This window comes from Pseudorca crassidens, chromosome X (assembly GCF_039906515.1).
Source record: "Pseudorca crassidens isolate mPseCra1 chromosome X, mPseCra1.hap1, whole genome shotgun sequence".
In the NCBI taxonomy this organism is placed as follows: Eukaryota; Metazoa; Chordata; class Mammalia; order Artiodactyla; family Delphinidae; genus Pseudorca; species Pseudorca crassidens.
Genome location: NC_090317.1, coordinates 118,751,530 through 118,776,206, shown reverse-complemented (window position 1 = coordinate 118,776,206; position 24,677 = coordinate 118,751,530). Strand labels below are relative to the sequence as shown.

Below are 24,677 nucleotides of genomic sequence, written 5' to 3'. Positions count from 1 at the left end.
TAACTGCTATCTTACACTAAACCACTAAAACACTATACCACTATCTTACACTAAACAGACTGATGACTCTAGATTCAATATGCTATATGTCAAAGTATCATTTCAAACTCACCAAAACTGGGAGGAATGCAGCGACATAATGAGGAAATATCTTGGCTACTGTTCTTTTCCAATAAAAGTGGGTAAGTTGTTGTCTCAGGGCTCTTTTCTAGGTAGTTTGAGCTTTTAACAACATTTCTAAAAATAAAACACTTTCAACTACTAAAAGATAAGAATTCTCAACCATGAATTCTATTTTGCCTCATTTTTTTTGGCCGCACCACGCGGCATGCAGGATCTTAGTACCCAGAGCAGGGATCGGACCCGTGCCCCCTGCAGGGTTAGCGCGGAATCTTAACCACAGGACCGCCAGAGAAGTCCCTGAACCATGAATTCTATATCGGGCAAAACAATCCTTCAAGAATGAAGCAGTTTTGGGACTTCCCTGGTGGCGCACTGATTAGGAATACGCCTGCCAATGCAGGGGACACGGGTACGAGCCCTGCTCTGGGAAGATGCCACATGCCGCGGAGGAACTAAGGCCGTGCTCCACAACTACTGAGCCTGCGCTCTAGAGCCCGCGAGACACAACTACTGAGCCCTCGTGCCACAACTACTGAAGCCCAGGCACCTAGAGCCCGTGCTCCGCAACAAGAAAAGCCACCGCAAGGAGAAGCCCACGCACCGCAACAGAGACTAACCCCCGCTCGCAGCAACTAGAGAAAGCCCGCACCCAGTAACAAAGACCGAACACAGCCAAAAATAACTTAATTTTTAAAAAAGGAAGAAAAAGATAATAGGGAATACTACAACCCACTTTGCCCTCACAAATTTGATAACTTAGAAGAAATGGACCAATACTTCCAAAATTACAAATACTACAACTCAACGAAGATGGCATAGGTAGTCTAAAGAGTCCTATAACCGTCAAAGATATCAAATTTGCAATTAAAAAGCTCCCAAAAAGGTATCTACAAGCCCAGATGATTTCACTGGAGATTTTCACCAAACATTTAGAGAATTAACACTAATTTATCATTTACTCCTCCATAAAATACAAGAGGAGGCAATCCTTACTCATTTTATGAGGCTAGTATGCTCTGATACCAAAACCACACAGAGATAACACACAAAAAAGAAAACTACACACCAATATCTTCCATGAACTTGGACACATAAATTCTTAATCAAATATTTGCCAACCAAATCAATTATGTATTCAAAGAATTATACACCACGACCAAGAAGGATCTAACCCAGGTATGCAAGGCTCGTCCAACAATGGAAAACCTATCCATATACTCCTTCGTATCAGCAGGCTAACGAACAAGAACCATGTGATCATGGACATAGAAAAATCATTTGCAAAACACTCTCAGCAAGTTAGGAAGAGAGGGAAACCGCCCCAACTTAATAAAGATCATCCACCGAAACCAAGAGTTCTCATCATGTTAAGTGGTGAACGACTGAATGCTTTCTTCCCAAGATCACAAACAAAGCAAGGATGTCCACTCTCACCACTCTTATTCAACATAATACTGGAGATTCTAGCCACTGCAATAATGCAATAAAAAGGATCAAAAAGCATACACATTGGACAGGAAGCAATATAATGGTCCCCACTTGCAGCTGGCATAATGCAAGAAGGATGGCTATGTAGAAAATCCCAAGGAATTGCTCAAAAACACTCTTAAAACTAATAAGTGAGTTCATCCAGGTCACAGAATACAAGATCAACATTCTAAAATTAAGCTTAATTCTATATACAGGTGACCCTTGAACAATGTGAGCTTTAGGGGCACCGACTCTCCACGCAGTCAAAATCCACATGTAACTTTATAAATGGTAGTCGTATCTGCAGTTACCCATCTGTGGATTCAACCAACCTCGGACTCTATAGTACTATAGTATTTACTGAAAAAAATCCACATGTAAGTGGACCCACACAGTTCAAAGCCATGTTGTTCAAGGGTCAACTGCACTAACAATGACCACGTGTAACCCAAATTAAAAACATAATACCATTTACATCTCCAAAAAATAGAATACTTCAGCAAAAACTGATTTTCTTTTAATTTTTATTTTATTTTATAGTATTTTACTTCTTAGTTATTTATTTTTGGTTGCGTTGGGTCTTCGCTGCTACGCGCGGGCTTTCTCTACTTGCGTCAAGCGGACGCTACTCTTCGTTGAGGTGCACAGGCTTCTCATTGCTGTGGCTTCTCTTGTTGCGGAGCACGGGCTCTATGTGCACGGGCTCAGTAGTTGAGAAACACGGGCTTAGTTGCTCCGCAGCATGTGGGGCCGTCCCGGACCAGGGATCGAACCTGCATCCCCTGCACTGGCAGGTGGATTCTTAACCACCGCGCACAAGGGAAGTGCCAAGTACAAACTTATTTTTAAAAGATGTATAGGATCTATATCCTGAAAAAAACAAAATGATGATTTAAAAAATCAAAGGAGACCTCAATACATACAGACAGACATACAATGCTCATGGAGGAGAAGACTCAATATATGCAAGATGTCAGTTCTACTCAAGTTGATCTGTAGTTTTAACACAATTCCCATCAACATCCCAGCAATTCTGGGGAGAAACATAAACAAGCTTACTCTAAAATTAGGATGGGGGACATTTCCCTGGTGGCGCAGTGGTTAACGCTCCGTGCTCCGATTGCAGGGTGCCCGGATTCACTCCCAGGTCAGGGAACTAGATCCCACATGCATACCGCAACGAAGCGTTTGAGTTCACATTCCACAACTAAGAAGCCCCCGTGCCGCAACTAAGGAGCACAGCTGCTGCAACTCAAACCCAGTGCAAAAAAATAAATACATATTTAAAAAATAAAAAGATTAAAATTAAATTAGGATGGAAAGGCACAGGACCTACCATATCTAAAATGATTTTGAAAAGAAGAAGAAAAGTAGCAGGAATAATTCTACCTGATCGCAAGGCTTACTGTATAACAACAATAATCACAAGCTTGTGGTTCGGCAGAGGGATAGAAACATAGATCCGTGGAACGCAACAGAGATCCCAGAAATACATCTACACAAATATGCCTAATTGGTTTTTGATTAAGGTACAAAAGCAATTCAGTGGAGCAAAGATGGTACCGCAGCAACTGGATAGCCATAGGCAAAAAAAAAAAAGAAACTCAACCTACATCTCACACCTTATACAAAATTAACGCAAATGTGAAATGTAAACTAAAAAACTTTTAGAAAACAACAAAGGAGAAAAAATTGGAGATCAAGAACCAAAAGAAGAGTTCATAGACGCGATAGCTAAAGTAAAATCCGTAAAAGGAAAATACAGCGAAAACCTCACAAAAATTAAAACCTCTCTCTCTACAAAACAGAACAAAAAAATCCTGCAGACAAGATGAAAAGGAAACGTGCAGAAGGGAAGAAAATATTTGCAAACCGCATATCCAACAAAAGACCAGTATCCACAAATATCTAAACAACTCCCAAAACTCAGCAGTAAAAAAAGAAAACAAATTATAAGACAGAACAGATATTTCAGAGAAAAAACATACAGATGGAAAATTAGCACGTGTAAAGATGTTGTATATCACTATCCAAAGGCAAATGCATATTAAACCCACAATGAAATATTATTACACTATACACCTACCAGAAGGGATAAAATTTTAAAAATAGTGAAAACACCAAATGCTGGTGAGGACGCAGAGAAAATGAATCACTTATACATTGCTGGTGGGAATCTAAAACCACTCATTCTGAAAATAGCTTGCCCGTTTCTTATAAAACTAAACAGGCAATTATCATCCTACCCAGCAACTGTGCTCTTGGGCCTTTATCACAGGGAAATGAAAACTGCGTTCAGACGAAAACCTGCACGTGAATGTTCACAGCAACTTTATTCCTAATAGCTAAAGACTGGAAACAACTCAGATGTCCCTCACGAGGTGAACAGATAAACAAATCATGGTTGTGCTCAGCAATAAAAAGGAAGGAACTACTGATACATGCAGCAACTTGGATGAATCTCCAGGGAATTATGCTGAGTGAGAAAAAGGCAATCCTTAAATATTAACTACTATATGACTCCATTAATAGAACATTGTCCTGCAATGACAATATTATAACGAGGAAGAACATATTCGTATTTGGATGGCTTAAAGATGAAGGCAGGGAAGGAATGCCAAGAAGGAGGTGGGTGTGGTTATAAAAAGCCAAAAGAGGGTTCCTGGAAGTGATAGAACGGTTCTGTATCATGACTGTAGTGGTGAATACCTGAACCTAAACACGTCATAAAAGTGCGGAGAACTACATTCACACACACAGACACACACACAAATGAATACAAGTAAAGCTGGGGTCATCTGAATAGATCTGTGGATCATATCAATGTCAAAATCCTAGTTGTGATATTTTACCATCTTTTTGCAGAATACTACTATTGGGAAGTATTGGGTAAAGGGTACACAGGATCTATTTTTTCTTGCAACTACATGTGATTCTGAAATATCTCAAAATGAAAAGTTTAATGTTGAAAACGCAGTCACTAAGAATTAATATTAAGAATGCTGATGGATCTAGGTTAGAGTGTATCATAATAGGGATCATTTCAAACTCACCTAAACCACCAGTGTGGAAGGAATTTTCTGAATCAGTACCTTCGTCTCTGTCATTTTCCTTTACCGTTGGATAATTCATTGTCTCACAACCCTTTGCTGGGCCGGATTCTGTTTGAACAACATTTTGGTAAGTAAAACATTTTCAAGTGCTGAAAGACAAGAAATCTCAACAGTAATTTTTATTTCAGGCAAAACTATCCTTCAGGAATGAAGGAAAAATAAACACATCCGCAGACAAAGGAAAACTAAACACAAACTGTTACTGACTGACTTACCCTTAAAAACTGGCTAAAGGAAACGCATCTGACCAAAAGGATATAATGAAGGAAGGAAGCTTGGAGCATGAGGAAGGAAGAAAGAACAAAATCCACAGGGACTTCCCTGGAGGTCCAGTGGTTAAGACTCAGCGCTTCCACTGCAGGGGCACGGATTTCATCCCTGGTCAGGGAACTAACACCCTACATGCTGCGTGGTGCAGCCAAAAGAACTTTTTTAATCATAAGAATAATAAAAAGAAAGAGCAGAAATACACATGCAAAGAAACTAGATCATTCATACACTGCTGGTGGGAATGTAAAATGGTACAGCTGCACTGGAAAACAGTTTGCCAGGATTCTACAAAACTCAACTTACTATTACCATAGGACCCAGCTACTGTGCTCTTGGGTGTCAGCCCAGAGAAATGAAAACTGATGTTCATACAGAAACCTATCCATGGGCATGCATAGTATAGTAGCTTTACTCCAAACAGCCGAAAACGAGAAACAACCCAGCCATCCTTCAACTGGTGAACAGACAGACAAGCCAGGGTACACTCATACCGTGCAGTAGTACTCAAAAATAAAACAGGACTGATAGCAGGGGACACGGGTTCGTGCCCCGGTCCGGGAAGATCCCACGTGCCGCGGAGCGGCTAGGCCCGTGAGCCATGGCCGCTGAGCCTGCGCTCCGCAACGGGAGAGGCCACAACAGTGACAGGCCCGCGTACCGCAAAAAAAAAAAAAAAAAAAAAAAAAAGGACTGATATACACAGCAACCTAGATGAGTCTCCAGGGCATTACGGTGAGTGAAAAAAGGCAATCCCAAAAGGTTACATACTATGTGAGTCTATGTAAAACTCTTGAAATGACAAAATTATAACGAAGGAAAACAGATTAGTAGTTGCTGAGGGCAGGGACAGGCATGGTAGCGGTAGGAGCATGAGAGGACAAAGGTGGGTGTGGGTTTCAAGGGCAAAAGGGAGAATCCTTGTGGTGATGGAAATGTTCTGAATCTTCACTGTGATGGAGGATGTCATGAAATTATGTAAAACTGAATACACATACACACACACACACAAACATAAACACACACATATGCAAAGAAAACTGAAAACATCTCAATAGAAATCTGCGGATTTTTTTCAACGTCCATATCCTGGTTGTGATATTGTACTATACTTTTGCAAGGTGTTATCTTTGGGGGAAACCGGGTAAAGTAGACACACGATCTCTCTGCATTATTTTTTACAACTGCATGCCCAGCTAAAATCTTCTTAAAGTAAACCTTTTCATTTTTTATCAGGAAAAGCTACCACTAGCCCATATTAAGGGTGTTCATAAACCTAGATTAAATCGTGCTACTTGTAATATGTATCATTACAAACTCACCAAAATTGGGAGGGATGAAGAAATATGAAGTATCTTACCACTCTCACCTTCCAAGAAAGCTGGGTATTTCATCTGAGTGTTATCTTCCAGGCTGCTTACTGCTTCCGCCAATATTTCTGGAAGGAAAACGTTTTTCAAATGCTGTGAGAAATGACTCCCACCCTCATACCTATAGCTGATGAAACTATCCTCCCGTAATGAAGCAAAAATAGATATTGACAAAGGAAAACCAAAAGTATTTGTCACAAATTGACTTATACTTAGAAAATAGCTACAAGAAGACCTTCTAGCAGAAAACCTATAATAGAATTCTGGAGCATTAAGAAGCAGAAAGAACAATGGAAAGAACAGAAATATGCATGCAGAGAAACTAGATCACTCATACATTGCTGGCAGGAAGGGAAAATGGTACAGCTGCACTGGAAAGCAGTTTGACAATTTCTTATAAAACTAAGGGTGCAGTTACCATAGGACCCAGAAATTGCAGTCTTGGGCATTCATCCAAAGAAGTGAAAACTTATGTGAAAGAGTGAACTGAAGCAAAATTTGAAACTATGAATGAATATTCATATCACCTTTACGCCTAACAGTCAAAAACAGGAAACGCAGAGGTTTTCAACAGATGAACAGAAAAATAAACCCTGGTACATCCACACCACGAAATACTAGTCAGCGATAAAAAAGAAGGAACCACTGATACAACAGTGTGAATGAATCTCCAGGGAATTACACTGAGGGAAGAAGCCTCAAACACCACATGATTCCATGTATATAACAACGCTGAAGGGACGAATAATAGATCTGGAGAAGAGACTCATAGTTATCATGCAACAGGGCAGAGGGTAGGAGTAGGGGGCAAATGTCAATAGGAAGGGGACGGGTGTGGTTATAAAAGAGCAATATGAGAGATCGTGCTGCTGATGGGACTGTTTCAGGGCTTGCCTGTGGTAGAAGGTACGTAACCTGCACACATGGTAAAACTGTATAGAACTAAATACGCACACATATTAACGCCAGTGAAACTGGGGACAGCTCCAAAATATCTGTGGATGGTATCATGTCACTATCTTGGTTGTGATAATTTTCTATCATTCTGCAAGTTGATACCATTTTACAGTTGTAAATACCATTGGGGAAAAGTGGGTAAAGAGAACACAGGATCCTTCTGTACTATTTATTATAACTGCTATCTTACACTAAACCACTAAAACACTATACCACTATCTTACACTAAACAGACTGATGACGCTAGATTCAATATGCTATATGTCAAAGTATCATTTCAAACTCACCAAAACTGGGAGGAATGCAGCGACATAATGAGAAAATATCTTGGCTACTGTTCTTTTCCAATAAAAGTGGATAAGTTGTTGTCTCAGGGCTCTTTTCTAGGTAGTTTGAGCTTTTAACAACATTTCTAAAAATAAAACACTTTCAACTACTAAAAGATAAGAATTCTCAACCATGAATTCTATTTTGCCTCATTTTTTTTGGCCGCACCACGCGGCATGCAGGATCTTAGTACCCAGAGCAGGGATCGGACCCGTGCCCCCTGCAGGGTTAGCGCGGAATCTTAACCACAGGACCGCCAGAGAAGTCCCTGAACCATGAATTCTATATCGGGCAAAACAATCCTTCAAGAATGAAGCAGTTTTGGGACTTCCCTGGTGGCGCACTGATTAGGAATACGCCTGCCAATGCAGGGGACACGGGTACGAGCCCTGCTCTGGGAAGATGCCACATGCCGCAGAGGAAGTAAGCCCGTGCGCCACAACTACTGAGCCTGCGCTCTAGAGCCCGCGAGACACAACTACTGAGCCCTCGTGCCACAACTACTGAAGCCCAGGCACCTAGAGCCCGTGCTCCACAACAAGAAAAGCCACCGCAAGGAGAAGCCCACGCACCGCAACAGAGACTAACCCCCGCTCGCAGCAACTAGAGAAAGCCCGCACCCAGTAACAAAGACCGAACGCAGCCAAAAATAAATTAATTAATTTTTAAAAAAGGAAAAAAAGGATAATAGGGAATACTACAACCCACTTTGCCCTCACAAATTTGATAACTTAGAAGAAATGGACCAATACTTCCAAAATTACAAATACTACAACTCAACGAAGATGGCATAGGTAGTCTAAACAGTCCTATAACCGTCAAAGATATCAAATTTGCAATTAAAAAGCTCCCAAAAAGGTATCTACAAGCCCAGATGATTTCACTGGAGATTTTCACCAAACATTTAGAGAATTAACACTAATTTATCATTTACTCCTCCATAAAATACAAGAGGAGGCAATCCTTACTCATTTTATGAGGCTAGTATGCTCTGATACCAAAACCACACAGAGATAACACACAAAAAAGAAAACTACACACCAATATCTTTCATGAACTTGGACACATAAATTCTTAATCAAATATTTGCCAACCAAATCAATTATGTATTCAAAGGATTATACACCATGACCAAGTATGATTTAACCCAGGTATGCAAGGCTGGTCCAACAATGGAAAACCTATCAATATACTCCATCATATCAGCAGGCTAACGAACAAGAACCATGTGATCATGGACATAGAAAAAACATTTGCAAAACACTCTCAGCAAGTTAGGAAGAGAGGGAAACCGCCCCAACTTAATAATGATCATCCACCGAAACCAAGAGTTCTCATCATGTTAAGTGGTGAACAACTGAATGCTTTCTTCCCAAGATCACAAAAAAAGCAAGGATGTCCACTCTCACCACTCTTATTCAACATAATACTACAGGGTCTAGTCACTGTAATAATGCAATAAAAAGGAACAAAAAGCATACACATTGGACAGGAAGCAATATAATGGTCCCCACTTGCAGCTGGCATAATGCAAGAAGGATGGCTATGTAGAAAATCCCAAGGAATTGCTCAAAAACACTCTTAAAACTAATAAGTGAGTTCATCCAGGTCACAGAATACAAGATCAACATTCTAAAATTAAGCTTAATTCTATATACAGGTGACCCTTGAACAATGTGAGCTTTAGGGGCACTGACTCTCCACGCAGTCAAAATCCACATGTAACTTTATAAATGGTAGTCGTATCTGCAGTTACCCATCTGTGGATTCAACCAACCTCGGACTCTATAGTACTATAGTATTTACTGAAAAAAATCCACATGTAAGTGGACCCACACAGTTCAAAGCCATGTTGTTCAAGGGTCAACTGTACTAACAATGACCACGTGTAACCCAAATTAAAAACATAATACCATTTACATCTCCAAAAAATAGAATACTTCAGCAAAAACTGATTTTCTTTTAATTTTTATTTTACTTTATACTATTTTACTCCTTATTTAGTTATGTTTCTTTGTGTTGGGTCTTCGCTGCTACGCGCGGGCTTTCTCTACTTGCGTCACACGGACGCTACTCTTCGTTGTGGTGCATGGGCTTCTCATTGCTGTGGCTTCTCTTGTTGCACAGCATGGGCTAAGTAGTTGAGGCACACGGGCTTAGTTGCTCCACGGCATGTGGGATCTTCCCGAACCAGGGATCGAACCCACATCCCCTGCATTGCCAGGTGGATTCTTAACCACCGCGCCTCCAGGGAAGTACCAAGCACAGACTTATTTTTAAAAGATGTATAGGATCTATATCCTGAAAATAACAAAATGATGATTTAAAAAATCAAAGAAGACCTCAATACATACAGCAGACATACAGTGCTCATGGAGAAGAAGATTCAATATACGCAAGATGTCAGTTCTTCTAAAGCTGACCTGTGGTTTTAACACAATTCCCATCAAAATCCCAGCAATTCTGGGGGGAAACATAAACAAACTTATTCTAATATTAGGATGGGGGACACTTCCCAGGCGGCGCAGTGGTTAAGGCTCCGCGCTCTCAATGCAGGGGGCCCGGGTTCAATCCCTGGTCAGGGAACTAAATCCCACATACATGCCGCAACTAAGCGTTTGAGTACGCATGCCACAACTAAGGAGCCCGCGTGCCACAACTGAGGAGCAAAACTGCTGCAACTCAGACCCAGTGCAACCAATACATATTTAAAAAATAAGTAAATTAAAAATACAATTAGGATGGAAAGGCACAGGACCTACCATATTTAAACTGATTTTGAAAAAGCAGAAAAGTATGAGGAATCATTCTACCTGATGGTAAGGCTTACTGCATAACAACAATAATCACAACGTTGAGGTTTGGCAGGGGGGTAGAAACATAGATCCGTGGAACAAAATAGAGATCCCAGAAATAGATCTACACAAATATGCCTAATTGGGTTTTGATTAAGGTACAAAAGCAATTCAGTGGAGCAAAGATGGTACTGCGGCAACTGGATAGCCATAGGCAAAAAAAACAAAAGAACCTCAACCTACATCTCACACCTTTTACAAAATTAACGCAAATATGAAATGTAAACTGTAAAACCTTTAGAAAAAAACAAAGGAAAAAATTTGGGATCAAGAACTAAACAAAGAGTTCATAGACGCGATAGCTAAAGAAAAATCCATAAAAGGAAAATACAGCGGGAACCTCACAAAAACTAAAAACTTTCTCTCTGCAAAACAAAACAAAACAAAACAAAACAAACCAGTAGACAGGATGAAAAGGAAACCTGCAGAGAGGAAGAACATATTTGCAAACCACATATCCAACAAAAGACCAGTATCCACAATTATCTAAACAACTCCCAAAACTCAGCAGTAAAAAAAAAGAAAACAAATTATAGGACAAAAGAGATACTTCAGAGAAAGAACATATAGATGGAAAAATTACCACATGTAAAGATGTTGTATATCACTATCCAAAGGCAAATACCATATTAAACCCACAATGAAATATTATTACACTATACACCTACCAGAAGGGGTAAAATTTTAAAAATAGTGAAAACACCAAATGCTGGTGAGGATGCAGAGAAAATGAATCACTTATACATTGCTGGTGGGAATCTAAAACCACTCATTCTGAAAATAGCTTGCCCGTTTCTTATAAAACTAAACAGGCAATTATCATCCTACCCAGCAACTGTGCTCTTGGGCCTTTATCACAGGGAAATGAAAACTGCGTTCAGAAACCTACACATTAATGTTCACAGCAACTTTACTCCTCATAGCTAAAGACTGGAAACAACCCAGATGTCCTTCACGAGGTGAACAGATAAACAAATCATGGTTGTGCTCAGCAATAAAAAGGAAGGAACTACTGATACATGCAGCAACTTGCATGAATCTCCAGGGAATTATGCTGAGTGAGAAAAAGGCAATCCTTAAATATTAACGACTATAAGACTCCATTAATAGAACATTGCCCTGCAATGACAAAATTATAACGAGGGAGAACGCATTCGTATTTGGATGGCTTAAAGATGAAGGCAGGGAAGGAATGACAAGAAGCAGGTGGGTGTGGTTATAAAAAGCCAAAGGAGGGTTCCTGGAAGTGATAGAACAGTTCTGTATCATGACTGTAGTGGTGAATACCTGAACCTAAACACGTCATAAAAGTGCGCAGAACTATATACACACACAGAGACACACACACAAATGAATACAAGTAAAGCTGGGGTCATCTGAATAGATCTGTGGATCATATCAATGTCAAAATCCTAGTTGAGATATTTTACTATCTTTTTGCAGAATACTACTATTGGGAAGTATTGGGTAAAGGGTACACAGGATCTATTTTTTCTTGCAACTACATGTGATTCTGAAATATCTCAAAATGAAAAGTTTAATGTTGAAAACGCAGTCACTAAGAATTAATATTAAGAATGCTGATGGATAGGTTAGAGTGTATCGTAATAGGGATCATTTCAAACTCACCAAAAGAAGCAGTGAGGAAGGAATTTTCTGAATCAGTACCTTCGTCTCTGTCATTTTCCTTTATCGTTGGATAATTCATTATCTCACAACGCATTTCTGGGCCGGATTCTGTTTGAACAACATTTTGGTAAGTAAAACATTTTCAAGTGCTGAAAGACAAGAAATCTCAACAGTAATTTTTATTTCAGGCAAAACTATCCTTCAGGAATGAAGGAAAAATAAACACATCCGCAGACAAAGGAAAACTAAACACAAACTGTTACTGACTGACTTACCCTTAAAAACTGGCTAAAGGAAACTCATCTGACCAAAAGGATATAATGAAGGAAGGAAGCTTGGAGCATGAGGAAGGAAGAAAGAACAAAATCCACAGGGACTTCCCTGGAGGTCCAGTGGTTAAGACTCAGCGCTTCCACTGCAGGGGCACGGATTTCATCCCTGGTCAGGGAACTAACACCCTACATGCTGCGTGGTGCAGCCAAAAGAACTTTTTTAATCATAAGAATAATAAAAAGAAAGAGCAGAAATACACATGCAAAGAAACTAGATCATTCATACACTGCTGGTGGGAATGTAAAATGGTACAGCTGCACTGGAAAACAGTTTGCCAGGATTCTACAAAACTCAACTTACTATTACCATAGGACCCAGCTACTGTGCTCTTGGGTGTCAGCCCAGAGAAATGAAAACTGATGTTCATACAGAAACCTATCCATGGGCATGCATAGTATAGTAGCTTTACTCCAAACAGCCGAAAACGAGAAACAACCCAGCCATCCTTCAACTGGTGAACAGACAGACAAGCCACGGTACACTCATACCGTGCAGTAGTACTCAAAAATAAAACAGGACTGATATACACAGCAACCTAGATGAGTCTCCAGGGCATTACGGTGAGTGAAAAAAGGCAATCCCAAAAGGTTACATACTATGTGAGTCTATGTAAAACTCTTGAAATGACAAAATTATAACGAAGGAAAACAGATTAGTAGTTGCTGAGGGCAGGGACAGGCATGGTAGCGGTAGGAGCATGAGAGGACATAGGTGGGTGTGGGTTTAAAGGGCAAAAGGGAGAATCTTTGTGGTGATGGTAATATTCCTAATCTTAACTGTGATGGAAGATGTCGTGAAATTATATAAAACTGAATACACATACACACACGCACACATAAACACACACATATATACAAATAAAACTGAAGACATCTCAATAAAAATCTGCGGATTTTATCAATGTCTATATCCTGGTTGCGATATTGTACTATAGTTTTGCAAGGTGTTATCTTTGGGGGAAACCGGGTAAAGTAGACACACGATCTCTCTGCATTATTTTTTACAACTGCATGCCCAGCTAAAATCTTCTTAAAGTAAACCTTTTCATTTTTAATCAGGAAAAGCTACCACTAGCTCATATTAAGGGTGTTCGTAAACCTAGATTAAATCGTGCTACTTGTAATATGTATCATTACAAACTCACCAAAATTGGGAGGGATTAAGAAATATGAAGTATCTTACCACTCTCACCTTCCAAGAAAGCTGGGTATTTCATCTGAGGTTCATCTTCCAGGCTGCTTTCTGTTGTCACAGAGTTTTCTGTAAGGAAAACTTTTTTCAAATGCTGTGAGAAATGACTCCCACCCTCATACCTATAGCTGATGAAACTATCCTCCCGTAATGAAGCAAAAATAGATATTGACAGACAAAGGAAAACCAAAAGTATTTCTCACTAACTGACTTATACTTAGAAAATACCTACAAGAAGACCTTCTGGTAGAAAATGTATAATAGACTTCTGGAACATTAGAAGGAGAAAGAACAATGGAAAGAACAGAAATATGGATGCAGAGAAAGTAGATCACTCATACATTGCTGGCAGGAAAGGAAAATGATACAGCTGCACTGGAAAGAGTTTGACAATTTCTTATAAAGCTAAGGGTGCAGTTACCATAGGACCCAGAAATTGCAGTCTTGGCCATTCACCCAGAAAATGAAAACTTGTGTGAAAGAGTGAAGTGAAACAAAATTTGAAACTATGAATGAATATTCATATCACCTTTACGCCTAACAGTCAAAAAACAGTCAAAAACGCAGAGGTTTTCAACAGATGAACAGAAAAATAAACCCTGGTACATCCACACCACGAAATACTAGTCAGCGATAAAAAAGAAGGAACCACTGATACAACAGTGTGAATGAATCTCCAGGGAATTACACTGAGGGAAGAAGCCTCAAACACCACATGATTCCATGTATATAACAACGCTGAAGGGACGAATAATAGATCCGGAGAAGAGATTCATAGTTATCATGCAACAGGGCAGAGGGTAGGAGTAGGGGGCAAATGTCAATAGGAAGGGGACGGGTGTGGTTATAAAAGAGCAATATGAGAGATCGTGCTGCTGATGGGACTGTTTCAGGGCTTGCCTGTGGTAGAAGGTACGTAACCTGCACACATGGTAAAACTGTATAGAACTAAATACGCACACATATTAACGCCAGTGAAACTGGGGACAGCTCCAAAATATCTGTGGATGGTATCATGTCACTATCTTGGTTGTGATAATTTTCTATCATTCTGCAAGTTGATACCATTTTACAGTTGTAAATACCATTGGGGAAAAGTGGGTAAAGAGAACACAGGATCCTTATGTACTATTTATTATAACTGCATGTGCAGCTAAACTTTTCTGAAAATAAAAACTTTAATTAGCAAGAGCTACCACCATCTTACACTAAACAGACTGATGACTCTACATTCACTATGCTATATGTCAAAGTATCATTTCAAACTCACCCAAACTGGGAGGAATGCAGTGACATAATGAGGAAATATCTTGGCTACTGTTGTTTTCCAATTAAAGTGGATAATTTGTTGTCTCAGGGCTCTTTTCTAGGTAGTTTGAGCTTTTAACAACATTTCTAAAAATAAAACACTTTCAACTACTAAAAGATAAGAATTCTCAACCATGAATTCTATTTTACCTTATTTATTTTGGCCGCACCACGTGGCATGCAGGATCTTAGTACCCAGAGCAGGGAACGGACCCGTGCTCCCTGCAGCGTTAGCGCGGAGTCTTAACCACAGGGCCTCCAGAGGAGTCGCTGAAACATGTATTCTATATCGGGCAAAACAATCCTTCAAGAATGAAGCAGATTTGGGACTTCTCTGGTGGCGCACTGGTTAGGAATCCGCCTGCCAATGCAGGGGACACGGGTATGAACCCTGCACTGGGAAGATGCCACATAGCGAGAAGCAACTAAGCCCGTGCTCCACAAGTACTGACCCTGCGCTCTAGAGCCCGCAATACACAACTACTAAGCCCTCGGGCAACAACTACTGAAGCCCGGGCACCTAGAGCCCATGCTCCGCAACAAGAAAAGCCACCGCAAGGAGAAGCCCACGCACCGCAACAGAGACTAACCCCCGCTCGCCCCAACTAGAGAAAGCCTGCACCCAGTAACAAAGACCGAACGCAGCCAAATATAAATTAATCAATTTTAGAAAAAGGAAAAAAGGATAATAGGGAATACTACAACCCACTTTGCCTTCATAAGTTTGATAACTTCGAACAAATGGAAAATACTTCCAACATTACAAATACTAAAACTCAACGAAGATGGCATAGATAATCTAAATAGTCCAATAACCATCAAAGATATTAAATTTGCAATTTAAAAGCTCCCAAAAAGATATCTACAAACCCACATGATTTCACTGGAGATTTTTACCAAACATTTAAAGAATTAACACTAATTTATCATTTACTCCTCCATAAAAAACAAGAGGAGGAAATCCTTACTCATTTTATGAGGCTAGTATGCTCTGATACCAAAACCACACAGAGATAACACACAGAAAAGAAAACTACACACCAATATCTTCCATGAACTTGGACACATAAATTCTTAATCAAATATTTGCAAACCAAATCAATTATGTATTCAAAGGATTATACACCATGACCAAGTACGATTTAACCCAGGTATGCAAGGCTGGTCCAACAATGGAAAACCTATCCATATACTCCTTCGTATCAGCAGGCTAACGAACAAGAACCATGTGATCATGGACATAGAAAAATCATTTGCAAAAAACTCTCAGCAAGTTAGGAAGAGAGGGAAACCGCCCCAACTTAATAATGATCATCCACCGAAACCAAGAGTTCTCATCATGTTAAGTGGTGAACGACTGAATGCTTTCTTCCCAAGATCACAAACAAAGCAAGGATGTCCACTCTCACCACTCTTATTCAACATAATACTGGAGTTTCTAGCCACTGCAATAATGCAATAAAAAGGATCAAAAAGCATACACATTGGACAGGAAGCAATATAATGGTCCCCACTTGCAGCTGGCATAATGCAAGAAGGATGGCTATGTAGAAAATCCCAAGGAATTGCTCAAAAACACTCTTAAAACTAATAAGTGAGTTCATCCAGGTCACAGAATACAAGATCAACATTCTAAAATTAAGCTTAATTCTATATACAGTTGACCCTTGAACAATGTGAGCTTTAGGGGCACCGACTCTCCACGCAGTCAAAATCCACATGTAACTTTATAAATGGTAGTCGTATCTGCAGTTACCCATCTGTGGATTCAACCAACCTCGGACTCTATAGTAGTATAGTATTTACTGAAAAAAATCCACATGTAAGTGGACCCACACAGTTCAAAGCCATGTTGTTCAAGGGTCAACTGCACTAACAATGACCACGTGTAACCCAAATTAAAAACATAATACCATTTACATCTCCAAAAAATAGAATACTTCAGCAAAAACTGATTTTCTTTTAATTTTTATTTTACTTTATACTATTTTACTCCTTATTTAGTTATTTTTCGTTGCGTTGGGTCTTCGCTGCTACGCGCGGGCTTCCTCTACTTGTGTCACGTGGACGCTACTCTTCGTTGCGGTGCATGGGCTTCTCATTGCTGTGGCTTCTCTTGTTGCAGAGCACGGGCTCTAGGTGCACGGGCTAAGTAGTTGAGGCACACGGCCTTAGTTGCTCCACGGCATGTGGGATATTCCCGGACCAGGGATCGAACCCACATCCCTGGCATTGCCAGGTGGATTCTTAACCACCGTGCCTCCAGGGAAGCACCAAGCACAAACTTACTTTTAAAAGATGTATAGGATCTATATCCTGAAAATAACAAAATGATGATTTAAAAAATCAAAGAAGACCTCAATACATACATACAATGCTCACGGAGGAGAAGATTCAATATACGCAAGATGTCAGTTCTTCTAAAGCTGACCTGCGGTTTTAACACAATTCCCATCAAAATCCCAGCAATTCTGGGGGGAAACATAAACAAGCTTATTCTAAAATTAGGATGGGGGACACTTCCCAGGTGGTGCAGTGGTTAAGGCTCCGCGCTCTCAATGCAGGGGGCCCGGGTTCAATCCCTGGTCAGGGAACTAAATCCCACATACGTGCCGCAACTAAGCGTTTGAGTACGCATGCCACAACTAAGGAGCCCGCGTGCGGCAACTAAGGAGCACAACTGCCGCAACTCAGACCCAGTGCAACCAATACATCTTTAAAAAATAAGTAAATAAATATTAAAAATACAATTAGGATGGAAAGGCACAGGACCTACCATATTTAAACTGATTTTGAAAAAGCAGAAAAGTATGAGGAATCATTCTACCTGATGGCAAGGCTTACTGCATAACAAAAATAATCACAACGTTGTGGTTTGGCAGAGGGGTAGAAACATAGATCCGTGGAACAAAATAGAGATCCCAGTAATAGATCTACACAAATATGCCTAATTGGGTTTTGATTAAGGTACAAAAGCAATTCAATGGAGCAAAGATGGTACTGCGGCAACTGGATACCATAGGCAAAAAAAACAAAAGAACCTCAACCTACATCTCACACCTTTTACAAAATTAACGCACATATGAAATGTAAACTGTAAAACCTTTAGAAAAAAACAAAGGAAAAAAAATTTGGGATCAAGAACTAAACAAAGAGTTCATAGACGCGATAGCTAAAGAAAAATCCATAAAAGGAAAATACAGCGGGAACCTCACAAAAACTAAAAACTTTCTCTCTGCAAAACAAAACAAAACAAAACAAAACAAACCAGTAGACAGGATGAAAAGGAAACCTGCAGAGAGGAAGAACATATTTGCAAACCACATATCCAACAAAAGACCAGTATCCACAATTATCTAAACAACTCCCAAAACTCAGCAGTAAAAAAAAAGAAAACAAATTATAAGACAGAAGAGATATTTCAGAGAAAGAACATATAGATGGAAAAATTATCACATGTAAAGATGTTGTATATCACTATCCAAAGGCAAATACATATTAAACCCACAATGAAATATTATTACACTATACACCTACCAGAAGGGATAAAATTTTAAAAATAGTGAAAACACCAAATGCTGGTGAGGATGCAGAGAAAATGAATCACTTATACATTGAAGGTGGGAATATAAAATCACTCATTCTGAAAACAGCTTGCCCGTTTCTTATAAAACTAAACAGGCAATAATCATACTACCCAGCAACTGTGCTCTTGCGCCTTTATCAAAGGGAAATGAAAACTGCGTTCAGACAGAAACCTACACATTAATGTTCACAGAAACTTTACTCCTCATAGCTAAAGACTGGAAACAACCAGGATGTCCTTCACGAGGTGAACAGATAAACAAATCATGGTTGTGCTCAGCAATAAAAAGGAAGGAACTACTGATACGTGCAGCAACTTGGATGAATCTCCAGGGAATTATGCTGAGTGAGAAAAAGGCAATCCTTAAATATTAACGACTATATGACTCCATTAATAGAACATTGTCCTGCAATGACAAAATTATAACGAGGGAGAACACATTCGTATTTGGATGGCTTAAAGATGAAGGCAGGGAAGGAATGCCAAGAAGGAGGTGGGTGTGGTTATAAAAAGCCAAAGGAGGGATCCTGGAAGTGATAGAACAGTTCTGTATCATGACTGTAGTGGTGAATACCTGAACCTAAACACGTCATAAAACTCCACAGAACTATATACACACACACAGACACACACACAAATGAATACAAGTTAAGCTGGGGTCATCTGAATAGATCTCTGGATCGTATCAATGTCATAATCCTAGTAATGATATTTTACTATCTTTTTGCAGAATACTACTATTGGGAAGTATTGGGTAAAGGGTACACAGGATCTATTTTTTCTTGCAACTACATGTGATTCTGAAATATCTCAAAATGAAAAGTTTAATGTTGAAAACACAGTCACTAAGAGTTAATATTAAGAATGCTGATGGATCTAGGTTAGGGTGTATCATAATAGGGATCATTTCAAACTCACCAGAAGAAGCAGTGAGGAAGGAATTTTCTGAATCAGTACCTTCGTCTCTGTCATTTTCCTTTACCGTTGGATAATTCATTGTCTCACAACCCTTTGCTGGGCCGGATTCTGTTTGAACAACATTTTGGTAAGTAAAACATTTTCAAGTGCTGAAAGACAAGAAATCTCAACAGTAATTTTTATTTCAGGCAAAACTATCCTTCAGGAATGAAGGAAAAATAAACACATCCGCAGACAAAGGAAAACTAAACACAAACTGTTACTGACTGACTTACCCTTAAAAACTGGCTAAAGGAAACGCATCTGACCAAAAGGATATAATGAAGGAAGGAAGCTTGGAGCATGAGGAAGGAAGAAAGAACAAAATCCACAGGGACTTCCCTGGAGGTCCAGTGGTTAAGACTCAGCGCTTCCACTGCAGGGGCACGGATTTCATCCCTGGTCAGGGAACTAACACCCTACATGCTGCGTGGTGCAGCCAAAAGAACTTTTTTAATCATAAGAATAATAAAAAGAAAGAGCAGAAATACACATGCAAAGAAACTAGATCATTCATACACTGCTGGTGGGAATGTAAAATGGTACAGCTGCACTGGAAAACAGTTTGCCAGGATTCTACAAAACTCAACTTACTATTACCATAGGACCCAGCTACTGTGCTCTTGGGTGTCAGCCCAGAGAAATGAAAACTGATGTTCGTACAGAAACCTATCCATGGGCATGCATAGTATAGTAGCTTTACTCCAAACAGCCGAAAACGAGAAACAACCCAGCCATCCTTCAACTGGTGAACAGACAGACAAGCCAGGGTACACTCATACCGTGCAGTAGTACTCAAAAATAAAACAGGACTGATATACACAGCAACCTAGATGAGTCTCCAGGGCATTACGGTGAGTGAAAAAAGGCAATCCCAAAAGGTTACATACTATGTGAGTCTATGTAAAACTCTTGAAATGACAAAATTATAACGAAGGAAAACAGATTAGTAGTTGCTGAGGGCAGGGACAGGCATGGTAGCGGTAGGAGCATGAGAGGACATAGGTGGGTGTGGGTTTAAAGGGCAAAAGGGAGAATCTTTGTGGTGATGGTAATATTCCTAATCTTAACTGTGATGGAAGATGTCGTGAAATTATATAAAACTGAATACACATACACACACGCACACATAAACACACACATATATACAAATAAAACTGAAGACATCTCAATAAAAATCTGCGGATTTTATCAATGTCTATATCCTGGTTGCGATATTGTACTATAGTTTTGCAAGGTGTTATCTTTGGGGGAAACCGGGTAAAGTAGACACACGATCTCTCTGCATTATTTTTTACAACTGCATGCCCAGCTAAAATCTTCTTAAAGTAAACCTTTTCATTTTTAATCAGGAAAAGCTACCACTAGCTCATATTAAGGGTGTTCGTAAACCTAGATTAAATCGTGCTACTTGTAATATGTATCATTACAAACTCACCAAAATTGGGAGGGATTAAGAAATATGAAGTATCTTACCACTCTCACCTTCCAAGAAAGCTGGGTATTTCATCTGAGGTTCATCTTCCAGGCTGCTTTCTGTTGTCACAGAGTTTTCTGTAAGGAAAACTTTTTTCAAATGCTGTGAGAAATGACTCCCACCCTCATACCTATAGCTGATGAAACTATCCTCCCGTAATGAAGCAAAAATAGATATTGACAGACAAAGGAAAACCAAAAGTATTTCTCACTAACTGACTTATACTTAGAAAATACCTACAAGAAGACCTTCTGGTAGAAAATGTATAATAGACTTCTGGAACATTAGAAGGAGAAAGAACAATGGAAAGAACAGAAATATGGATGCAGAGAAAGTAGATCACTCATACATTGCTGGCAGGAAAGGAAAATGATACAGCTGCACTGGAAAGAGTTTGACAATTTCTTATAAAGCTAAGGGTGCAGTTACCATAGGACCCAGAAATTGCAGTCTTGGCCATTCACCCAGAAAATGAAAACTTGTGTGAAAGAGTGAAGTGAAACAAAATTTGAAACTATGAATGAATATTCATATCACCTTTACGCCTAACAGTCAAAAAACAGTCAAAAACGCAGAGGTTTTCAACAGATGAACAGAAAAATAAACCCTGGTACATCCACACCACGAAATACTAGTCAGCGATAAAAAAGAAGGAACCACTGATACAACAGTGTGAATGAATCTCCAGGGAATTACACTGAGGGAAGAAGCCTCAAACACCACATGATTCCACGTATATAACAACGCTGAAGGGACGAATAATAGATCCGGAGAAGAGATTCATAGTTATCATGCAACAGGGCAGAGGGTAGGAGTAGGGGGCAAATGTCAATAGGAAGGGGACGGGTGTGGTTATAAAAGAGCAATATGAGAGATCGTGCTGCTGATGGGACTGTTTCAGGGCTTGCCTGTGGTAGAAGGTACGTAACCTGCACACATGGTAAAACTGTATAGAACTAAATACGCACACATGTTAACGCCAGTGAAACTGGGGACAGCTCCAAAATATCTGTGGATGATATGATGTCACTATCTTGGTTGTGATAATTTTCTATCATTCTGCAAGTTGATACCATTTTACAGTTGTAAATACCATTGGGGAAAAGTGGGTAAAGAGAACACAGGATCCTTATGTACTATTTATTATAACTGCATGTGCAGCTAAACTTTTCTGAAAATAAAAACTTTAATTAGCAAGAGCTACCACCATCTTACACTAAACAGACTGATGACTCTACATTCACTATGCTATATGTCAAAGTATCATTTCAAACTCACCCAAACTGGGAGGAATGCAGTGACATAATGAGGAAATATCTTGGCTACTGTTGTTTTCCAATTAAAGTGGATAATTTGTTGTCTCAGGGCTCTTTTCTAGGTAGTTTGAGCTTTTAACAACATTTCTAAAAATAAAACACTTTCAACTACTAAAAGATAAGAATTCTCAACCATGAATTCTATTTTACCTTATTTATTTTGGCCGCACCACGTGGCATGCAGGATCTTAGTACCCAGAGCAGGGAACGGACCCGTGCTCCCTGCAGCGTTAGCGCGGAGTCTTAACCACAGGGCCTCCAGAGGAGTCGCTGAAACATGTATTCTATATCGGGCAAAACAATCCTTCAAGAATGAAGCAGATTTGGGACTTCTCTGGTGGCGCACTGGTTAGGAATCCGCCTGCCAATGCAGGGGACACGGGTATGAACCCTGCACTGGGAAGATGCCACATAGCGAGAAGCAACTAAGCCCGTGCTCCACAAGTACTGACCCTGCGCTCTAGAGCCCGCAATACACAACTACTAAGCCCTCGGGCAACAACTACTGAAGCCCGGGCACCTAGAGCCCATGCTCCGCAACAAGAAAAGCCACCGCAAGGAGAAGCCCACGCACCGCAACAGAGACTAACCCCCGCTCGCCCCAACTAGAGAAAGCCTGCACCCAGTAACAAAGACCGAACGCAGCCAAATATAAATTAATCAATTTTAGAAAAAGGAAAAAAGGATAATAGGGAATACTACAACCCACTTTGCCTTCATAAGTTTGATAACTTCGAACAAATGGAAAATACTTCCAACATTACAAATACTAAAACTCAACGAAGATGGCATAGATAATCTAAATAGTCCAATAACCATCAAAGATATTAAATTTGCAATTTAAAAGCTCCCAAAAAGATATCTACAAACCCACATGATTTCACTGGAGATTTTTACCAAACATTTAAAGAATTAACACTAATTTATCATTTACTCCTCCATAAAAAACAAGAGGAGGAAATCCTTACTCATTTTATGAGGCTAGTATGCTCTGATACCAAAACCACACAGAGATAACACACAGAAAAGAAAACTACACACCAATATCTTCCATGAACTTGGACACATAAATTCTTAATCAAATATTTGCAAACCAAATCAATTATGTATTCAAAGGATTATACACCATGACCAAGTACGATTTAACCCAGGTATGCAAGGCTGGTCCAACAATGGAAAACCTATCCATATACTCCTTCGTATCAGCAGGCTAACAAACAAGAACCATGTGATCATGGACATAGAAAAATCATTTGCAAAAAACTCTCAGCAAGTTAGGAAGAGAGGGAAACCGCCCCAACTTAATAATGATCATCCACCGAAACCAAGAGTTCTCATCATGTTAAGTGGTGAACGACTGAATGCTTTCTTCCCAAGATCACAAACAAAGCAAGGATGTCCACTCTCACCACTCTTATTCAACATAATACTGGAGTTTCTAGCCACTGCAATAATGCAATAAAAAGGATCAAAAAGCATACACATTGGACAGGAAGCAATATAATGGTCCCCACTTGCAGCTGGCATAATGCAAGAAGGATGGCTATGTAGAAAATCCCAAGGAATTGCTCAAAAACACTCTTAAAACTAATAAGTGAGTTCATCCAGGTCACAGAATACAAGATCAACATTCTAAAATTAAGCTTAATTCTATATACAGTTGACCCTTGAACAATGTGAGCTTTAGGGGCACCGACTCTCCACGCAGTCAAAATCCACATGTAACTTTATAAATGGTAGTCGTATCTGCAGTTACCCATCTGTGGATTCAACCAACCTCGGACTCTATAGTAGTATAGTATTTACTGAAAAAAATCCACATGTAAGTGGACCCACACAGTTCAAAGCCATGTTGTTCAAGGGTCAACTGCACTAACAATGACCACGTGTAACCCAAATTAAAAACATAATACCATTTACATCTCCAAAAAATAGAATACTTCAGCAAAAACTGATTTTCTTTTAATTTTTATTTTACTTTATACTATTTTACTCCTTATTTAGTTATTTTTCGTTGCGTTGGGTCTTCGCTGCTACGCGCGGGCTTCCTCTACTTGTGTCACGTGGACGCTACTCTTCGTTGCGGTGCATGGGCTTCTCATTGCTGTGGCTTCTCTTGTTGCAGAGCACGGGCTCTAGGTGCACGGGCTAAGTAGTTGAGGCACACGGCCTTAGTTGCTCCACGGCATGTGGGATATTCCCGGACCAGGGATCGAACCCACATCCCTGGCATTGCCAGGTGGATTCTTAACCACCGTGCCTCCAGGGAAGCACCAAGCACAAACTTACTTTTAAAAGATGTATAGGATCTATATCCTGAAAATAACAAAATGATGATTTAAAAAATCAAAGAAGACCTCAATACATACATACAATGCTCACGGAGGAGAAGATTCAA

The 24,677-nt window shown here is 39.8% G+C and overlaps 1 protein-coding gene across 1 annotated transcript in view; it reads right to left on the bottom strand.

The window, feature by feature from the left end:
* BEND2 (BEN domain containing 2) overlaps positions 1–24,677 on the bottom strand; it is a 93,787-nt gene that overhangs the window by 31,468 nt on the left and 37,642 nt on the right. Inside the window, exons 7-9 of the mRNA XM_067722762.1 lie at positions 12,112–12,219; positions 6,343–6,411; positions 113–208 (exon numbers count right to left, since the gene is read on the bottom strand). Of these exons, the coding sequence (XP_067578863.1) occupies positions 113–208; positions 6,343–6,411; positions 12,112–12,219 (273 nt within the window). The remainder of the gene's footprint in view (positions 1–112; positions 209–6,342; positions 6,412–12,111; positions 12,220–24,677) is intronic.